The sequence below is a fragment of the Miscanthus floridulus genome, chromosome 2 (genome assembly GCF_019320115.1).
Source record: "Miscanthus floridulus cultivar M001 chromosome 2, ASM1932011v1, whole genome shotgun sequence".
Taxonomy (NCBI): Eukaryota; Viridiplantae; Streptophyta; class Magnoliopsida; order Poales; family Poaceae; genus Miscanthus; species Miscanthus floridulus.
This window is the reverse complement of record NC_089581.1, coordinates 179822886-179831682: the sequence shown is the minus strand read 5'-3', so window position 1 is coordinate 179831682 and position 8797 is coordinate 179822886. Positions and strand designations below refer to the sequence as shown.

General features: G+C 48.3%; 1 protein-coding gene across 1 annotated transcript; it reads right to left on the bottom strand.

The window, feature by feature from the left end:
- Positions 1-7559: 7559 nt before the first annotated feature.
- On the bottom strand, positions 7560-8352 carry LOC136535914 (histone H2A-like). Its single transcript, XM_066528358.1, has 2 exons — positions 8058-8352; positions 7560-7939 (listed from the first exon to the last, which is right to left on the bottom strand). Exons 1-2 carry the CDS (start codon positions 8280-8282, stop codon positions 7685-7687), a joined length of 480 nt encoding a protein of 159 aa, XP_066384455.1. The 5' UTR covers positions 8283-8352; the 3' UTR covers positions 7560-7684.
- Between the last annotated feature and the right edge of the window lie 445 nt (positions 8353-8797).

The following is an 8797-nucleotide window of genomic DNA, read 5'->3' as shown; positions in this document are numbered from 1 at the left end:
AGGCGGTGCCGGGTAGTTAAACGCGGAGGCTAGTGGGCCCGTCGATCCGCGTGCGAGGGAACGGGCGGTCGGATCTGAGGGAGCGCGGACGGCTGCGATGGACTCGTCGGGCACGATCCGTGGGAGGGGTCGCTCCGCCAATCAGATACGAGCAGATTTCGGGAGCGCCGAAAACCTGCGCCTCCGATCTCCCGCGCATGAGAGGCTGAGAGCAGATGAGTTCCAACTCGAGGATTGCCCCTTTTTTATCTCCTTCTGGTGAAAGTTTGGAAGAAATTACTTTTTACCTAAACTTCAGAATATTCCTAAAGTATGAATAGGTTTCTGCCTTTTTCGAAAACCACCAATAACAAAAAATTAAGACAAAAGAAGGCTCAACATAGAGAAAACTTTTACCCAAAGTTTCCCATCACATATTTTTTTAAAAAAAAAACAAACACACAAACTAATTTAGGAGAAAAGGCAAGCAAATAGAGAAACAAGAGGTATACATGGCATCAGTTAACATGTGTTTGGATGATCAGGGACGGGATTGGGGCGAGCCCATTTTTTACCGTGTTTGGTTCCAGAAAAGACAGCGGCGAGTCCATCCCAGTACACATGCACACGTTCATTCGAATTTTCAAAACTTATTATGTATCTCCATTTTTTGTGTGGGTACATATATAAATAACAATTGATATAACAACTTCTAATTTTTTTAGTTACAAAATTATTTTAAAAAATAGTTTATATGGTGTCACTATGTAGTTTTCATCGTACATTTTTCCGGTTTACAAAGCGCCAAATGCAGGGTTACTGAACCTCATCGCCTTACAACAACCGGGATAAACTTCTTGGATTGCGACCTAAATTTACCTCAACTAACTTTAGATGTAAAACTTTTTTGGGTAGCGCCCGGTAGGGGTGCTCGGATCCTAGGGCTAAAAATTAGCCCACCTTCTAAAAATAGATTAAACATGGACTAATTATGAGCTAATCAGGGATAATAGACTAACCACTTTTTTTGGGTAGCGCCTGGTACGGGTGCTTGGACGTCGTGGCTAGCCATCCGAGGCCTGATGTGGACGTCAAGATGCGCAAAAGGCCCCTTCTTGGCACGCCAATTGTCGGTGTTTTCGGACCACCGACGAGTAAATTTGTATTTGCGCGTCTAGCTCGGATGGTGTGCTCGGAGGACACAAGGGTTTATACTGGTTCGAGCGAAACGTCCCTGCGTCTAGTTCGTTGCTGCTCGTGTTACTGGCACTTGGTTTGCAGTAGGGGCTACAAACAAGCGAGAGAGGGAGAGGATCCTAAGTCTTTGGAGGAATGAGTGAATGGATGCTGAGAGCTCGATTGCCGCTCAGTTGTGTGCTCGTGCCGTGCTCTTGTGTTCCGATCTTTCTCCCTCGCCCCCCCCCCCTTAGCGTGGGGCGCCCTGCTTTCCCGTTTATAGGTCAAGGGAAAGCGCGGGTTACAGAGAGGAAAATGAGAAGAATGAGAGAGAGAAGAAGGCCTCCAGGGTGGCCGGGTCCTTCTTCTCCTTCATGCGGGTCCAGCTGATCCTGTAGATGTCAACAGGGACGGCTCCATGTCGTGTCCCTGTTCGCCACTAGCGCCATGCACAGGCATCATCTACCGGTCATGGCGTTCCACTTCGTCCCGACGGACGTCGTGGTGAACGGATACGCCTGTCAGCGTCCGTACGAGGGTTAGGCGGAACAGCACCGGCACGTCTAACACTGTTCTTGATGTGAATCCCCAGGTATGGCCTGTCATGGCCACGGGGTACATCGAGGCATGCCAGCCTCTTCCCTGATATCAGAGTTTTGACCCAGGCCCATACGCTTGGGCCTAGAGTAGTTGGCGGCGGTATGGGTCCCTACCGGACGAGACATAACCCGCGGCCTCGAGGTCGGGCCCTGTTCATCACTGGCGCCATGCGCAGACGTCATCTATCGATCATGGCGTTCCACTCTGTCCCAGTGGACGTCATGGTGAACTAAAGCGCATGGGGTCCTTGAGCGCCGCTGGGCGTTTTCCAGATCTGCTCGCTCCTCTGGTCAGGTGAGGAGGAACAAATAGGACGTCATTGGATCTGACACCAATGCGAGAGAGGAGGAAGCCCCCGGCCACCGGGAATGTCATCTGCTTGAGAAGCCCCTAGTATGAGTCAATGTGGGGGTAGCCATCCGCGTCGAAATTCAGATCTAGCCCCTCCATGCCATGCCAAGTAGAGGAGCCCAGACCATACGACCATGCCTGGGAGAAGAGGCCGAAGTCATCGGCGTTGGGGGCGAATGATGGAGCAAAGGCCATGGGATCCACCGGAGAAGATGACTGCGATGAGAAGTAGTCCAGATACTTGGACCTATGATCGTCCATGACGGATGCAATGAGTGGAGGAGCGGGGATGGTGATAGAGGTGTGGGGAGGAGCTAGGGCGGCGTTGAGAGGAGTGGGGCGACGATAGGGTGAGCGAAGGAGGGCGAGAGTGAGCGAGCTGGAGAGTGAGCGAGAGTGAACGAGCGGATAGGGTTCGACGGGGGCTGGTGGCTTCAAATGGGGGTAATAATGTGGGGCACCCCCTGTCTAGGTTGGGGTTTAGTCCCCTTTCTCAACACTTGGGTGACTAGTTGGCTAAATGACATTTAGTCTCATTTAGTCAAAGTGTTTGGGTAAAAAGTGACTAAATGGGACTAGATTTAAGAGGTGAGGAGTGAACCAAACATGCCCTTAGATAAGAAAGTGTGGCAGATGTCAGATGGCCTAATTGCTAAGAGTAAGAGCAGTTCCAGTGTGAAAAATCAAACCATCAAATTCATAGATAGAACCAAGGATTTTTTTTTCATTTTGAATCCTTTTTTAATCAATATTTTAATACTAACCGCTTAGAAAAAGTAATTGCACAAGCTAACCCTTTGGGTCATGCTAGCACGGCTGGCGCGACAGTACCACACTATCGCACCAAATGCACTGGCACAACAAGTCGAGCCACGCTGGCATCCGCCGTTGACCCGAGCTGGCATGGCAGAACATGGGGCTCGCCCTGTCGTGCCACCGACTCTAGCGCGGTAGAGACAAGGAGTTATAAGGCCATGGCCCAGCTCCTTTCTTCTCCCTCTCCTCTCTCTCCCTTAGTCATGTGAGAAGCTTGAGCTTCACAGTGTCTCTACTTTCTCTCTATTCTTTTTGTTCCCATTGTCTACCTGTCTTTGATCAAGTTTGGTTTTGGATTTTTTGTTCCATTGGTCTAGTGCATGAGGTATGTCTCTCTCATCCTTTGTTGTGTTTTGTGTGTGGTTAATGGTTCTAGACTGTTATGGTTTAAACTGCTATGATTTAGACTATTGTGTGCAATACTGGCTTTTGATTTGTTAGTTGAAACTTTGTTGCCCTAATCACGCGTATTATTGGAATTCCATTGTTAGATGTTAGGCTGTTGGTAGTGGTTGGCACTGTTCTAGGGTTTGAATGCATTGTTTGGATAGGCGTCTGTCATGGCCTTTGCTAAGTAAAGTTACCTCTAAGTTTGTGATTTGAAGTTAATTTCTACTGACTAGATGTATGGATGCATTGGACTATGTTCGAGTGCTCAGAATGTCTAAAGCTTAGCAGAGCGAGAGTCCGAACGACCGTCCTTTTTTAGAAGAGAGCGCATCCCCTTTTATAGGTGAAAGGGATGGCCTTACAAGGTAGGAGAGAGAGAGAGAGAGAGAGAGTGTGTGTGTGTGTTTCCTAGTCTTGTTGCGTTGGGTACAAGACAGTTTGTCGGCACCTATAATATTGTTGATGCCCATATGCATGTGCCAGGCTCCATCGAGTTCTTCTAGTATGGCAAATGTAGGCGCTTATCATACTATAGGACAATTGTCGACGCCCACAACACTGTTTCTGTTCTGACAAAGGTTGCAAAGTACCCTTCTGGCATGGCCTATCAGTACTGTCCTGCAGGTGTGCAGGGTACGGTCCTCGGTATTGTGGTTGACTTGAGCACCTTGCCTTATCTGCTCCACCTAATTCTTGGGTCCTTACCGAGCGGGCGTCCTCGTTCGGTTGTTCCCAGTCGGCTCCGACCGTACCGGTCAGAGAAGAGCTGTAAGCAGAGGTTCGTTGTATTCCCAGTCAAAAAAGTGGGTCGGAGTCAGAAGCGAGCGTCGTCCCCTCCTTGGCCAGGCCTTCTGGTTAAAAAAGCAGGTCAGAGTCGGAAACGAGCGTCGTCCCCTCCTTGGCCAGGCCTTCCGGTCAGAGATTGGATCGCTCTTCCGACCTATCGTTAGGTATTTAGGCCGGCCCAGGAGTTACGCGTCGTTGTAATGCCGTCTGTTGGGATGAGTTTTTGTTGGGAAGCGGGCCCATCGGGGACCCTGGGTTTATGAACCCGACACTAAGCATATAATCAAAGTAGACCATAGACATTATAACAAAGAACATGAATAAGATGAATATTGATATTGTCATAACAATTGTAACTAGCATATAAAAGTAATGGAGATACAAAAGAGAGAGGGGTACAAAGATTATACCAAACCACGCTCTTGACAAGATCTAGAATCCAAGCGAAGCCTGCTTCCTCCATCTAGATCTAGCCTAGCTAGCTATGCCCTAGAATATGGTGGAGCTCTAAGGATGATTAGGGCTTCTATCTTCTCAAATGACTTATGCCTTCTCAGGGGGACAGGGGCTAATATATATAGGCCGGAGCATCAACGTGAGCCCTTGGATCAAACCGACTTAAAGGACGGCGTAAATGCAACCTAGGAGGCGGTGGAGAACCGACATAACGAGAGGCTGATAAGTGGGCCCCAAGGGCCGGGCGGCTTCTGGTGTCCTTCGCTTTGGTGTGGAGTCCTCCCGAGTCATCTAGAGTCTTCTGGTGTCCGTTTCACTGCGGATAAGCGCAATTAAATCTGACATGTAGGTCCATCTTGACGGTTTTCTGGATAAACCCTGTAGAAAATACAGATTCACCAAAACTCATGGAATTTGTTAGTTTAAACCCCTAACCTTCATTGGTGATTATATTTATGTCCTTATACATGTTATATTAACGATTTATAATGGTTGTTAACCACCGTCAACAACCTCTAAATCTTAGTGGCCACCCAATTTCTACCAACATTGGCTAACCAAACCATCAAAGCTAGGAGGTGTACTAAAGAACTGAACATGTTCTTCCATGCTTTCAAACTCCCCATTTCCTGAGAACTACAGAATACGAATGAACACATCAACACCAACAAGAACTACATATTTCCCAAATAAATCGTGTTCATTCACTACTAAACTATAATATCACAAAATTCAATGTGATGTCAACAAAGGCAACAAACATACCAATCTAATTCCTCCATGCATCAACTACCTAGGTCCATGCAACACGTAGTTTACGTCGTCCAATCCACGGCCTGAGTCTATCCTAAACCTAATCTACGCAACAAATACTAACAATAAACGCTACAAACATTCACAGTATCCCTACTTTCCTAACCCTAGTCAAGCAACAAATGACCTAAGAAATCAAGAAATCGAGGAGAGGAAGTTTAACCTGGCAGTGTACTGCACTCCACGCAGCAGGGAGGTCCACTCGCCGATGTTAGGGAAGCCGGCCGATGGTGCCGCCACGGTCAGGCACCGAGCCTGCGCCTTCAGGCTCCCTAGCCGCAGCAAGGCATTGAGGAAAGGGAGAGAGAGAGGGAGAGAGAGGACAGCAGCAACAACTGCTTAACTCCCCTGCGGCGGCCACAGACGCCGAGGTCGGCCGAAGGCGACGGCGGGGTGGCGGCGGCGGAGTCGCCCAGGCGCGGGAAGGAAAGGGAAGGCAAAGGGAGAGAGAGAGAGAGAAAGGAAAGTGGGCCGGGCCGGCCAAACCCTATTTCCCCCTGTCGCGCCAGAGTCGGTGGCGCAATAGGGCGGGCCCCACGTTTCGCCACACCAGCTCGGGTCAATGGCGGATGCCAGCGTGGCTCGGCTTGTCGCGCCAGGGCATGTGGCGTGACAATGGCACTGTTCGCTTCTCTTATAATCTGCGTTTTTCAGCCGAAACAGTGTTTTTCTCTCACAACAAATCAGCCGGAACAGTGTTTTGCTTGTTTTTTCAGTGAAGCGAACGGGGCCAATGTGGTACTGTCACGCTGGCGTGACCAAAAGGTTCAGCTTCTGCAATTAGTGTTTCTGAGCGATTAGTATTAAAATATTGATTAAAAGATTTAAAATAAAAAAAAAACCTAGAACCGAGCACACGGCAAGCACCAAACGTTGCTCTAAGAAAGCAAAATGAACCATCTGTTGAGTTCGGAAACATGCCAAACAAAACAGTCATGAATTCTTTTTAATGCTTCTCCTTTTTTTTTTATCGGCTTACTGTACACTGGAGCAAGCGAGCTTTGAAATCTACCTAATTCAACTTGAAATCTCGGTTCGCAACAGCACTACTCTAACAAAATGAACCATAATCGAAAGCATGTTCTGTGCTTCAGCTAGCACTGAAGATTGAACACTAATATGAAAACGCAAGTGAGAAGGCACCTGAATATATTTATTTTATGAGAAAAAATACTCCATTCCACAAAAGAATGCAAACAGTCTGAAGTTTAGCTAAATTTATATAAAAAAATACAAACATCCAATATAAAAAATAAGTACATTTAAATTAGTTATAAAATATATTTTCATAATAAATATATTTGAAGACATAAATGTTAATATGATTTAATATAAATATAGTCAAACTTAAGCTCCATTGACCAGCAGCACGGATACCATAATAGCATTATTTTGTGGACGGATGGAGTACGTGAAATTTTTTTTGTCAGGGTGAAGCTGACTTGGCAACTGTTGTGAAAAAAAAATACAATTATATCTTACCTGCTCACAAGAAGAGAGAGAAGCTGACGAGTGGAATCGGAACATGAGATTTCTTAAGACGGTAATCTTTCAGCATGCAAAAACTGCTCTTATTACACGATCCACATGTTACAATTTACAAAGCTGATTTCTCCCCAAGTACTTGTTGGCTGTTGCTGATAAGCGAGAGACCCTTCTGTCATTCTGTGGTTATAGATAAAACACATAAAACAATCATCGATGTTGTGAACCAAAGGGGGTGAAGAACTGAAGATCTCCATGCAACCTAAGCCCGAGAACAACAAATTCACTGTCAGATTCAGTTATTGACAAGGGAGTTGTTGTAAATCACACAAACACTCAGTTCAGCAAGGAACTTGCTGTCAGTCATTGGTTATGCTCTGAAAATACTGCCAAGTACACCATAAATTAAAGGAAAAAATCACCAAGAGAATTTCAGAAAACCAAATGCGATGGAAACAAATTCAGCAACAAGATGGAGCATCACATAATTGTCCAGGCTGCGACGCCCATATCCTTCTGCTACATCTACATCTTGCTACCACGTCCCGTGCAATGTTTCACTTCGATCATAACCCAAACTTGCACTATTTAGTCACTACTCATTTCTAGCACTGCGTGTTGCAACGACTTCGAAAGCCACACTGCAAACCACAGGACAGCAGGGGTTTAAAAATAACAAGACGTTTCAACTTTCATGAAACAAGGCATTTCTTGTACTGGAAATCAAAGATAGCTTGCTACAAGACCGGTTAATCTCCAACCACATCCATTCCATCTACAGCCTACACATGACAGGTAATACGACGCTAAACATGAGATCCGCCTCGACACTCTATGCCTTCTTGGGGGACTTGGCGGCCTTCTTCGGCGACTTGGGCTCCTTGCTCCCGCCGCTGGACGCCTTCTCCGCCGTCTTCTTGGGCAGCAGAACCGAGTGGATGTTGGGCAGCACGCCGCCGTGGGCGATGGTGACGCCGGCCAGCAGCTTACCGAGCTCCTCATCGTTGCGGATCGCAAGCAGCACGTGGCGGGGGATGATGCGCGTCTTCTTGTTGTCCCTGGCAGCGTTCCCGGCGAGCTCCAGAACCTGATCACTCAAAGCAAGCAAAGCGAATCAGGACCTCGGAAATAATACGCCGTTGCAGGATCAGATAGAAGCAAAACACAGAGGGTTCAATTGCAGCGCGAGTTGGGATGCCGTTTACCTCAGCGGCGAGGTACTCGAGGACGGCGGCGAGGTAGACAGGGGCGCCGGTGCCGACGCGCTGCGCGTAGCGGCCCTTCTTCAGGTAGCGCCCGATGCGGCCGACGGGGAACTGGAGGCCGGCCTTCACGGACCTCGTCACCGACTTCTTCCTCGGCCCGCCGGCCTTGCGCCCGCCCGCTCCCTTCTTCACCTTCCCTCCCGCTCCGGCGCCGGTGGAGTCCATGGCAGCGGCTGCGCTTCGAGTGGCTTCTAGGAACAGAGGAGAAAGGGCTCTGGAAACTGGAGGAATGCGAGATTGCGCGCTGATCGGAAAATGGCAGGCGACGCCGGGTATTTAAACAGCGCGGCGGCGGAGGGTGGTGGGCCAGTCGATCCTCGTGCGAGGGCAACGAACGCTCGGATCTAGGGAGGCGCGGATGGCTGCGATGGTGCCAGCGGGGCACGATCCATGGGAGGGGTGGCTCGGCCAATAAGGTACGACCAGATTTCGGGGGATGCCGAAATATTGCGCCTCCAGTCTCCCGCCCACGAGAAGAGCATTTTCGGCGGCACGCGCCACGGAGCAGGTGAATTGTTTTGGCGGTGGAAAGTGGGCGGTGGCCAGCACCGAAGAAGAGGAGCCCGATAAATTGAGGATCGACAGATTTTTTTTGTTTTGCGAATATTAGAAGGAATTAATTTACTCCTAAATTCGAAGCACTAGAAGAGCTCTCAGACTCTTTTTTAAAAAATAGCAAA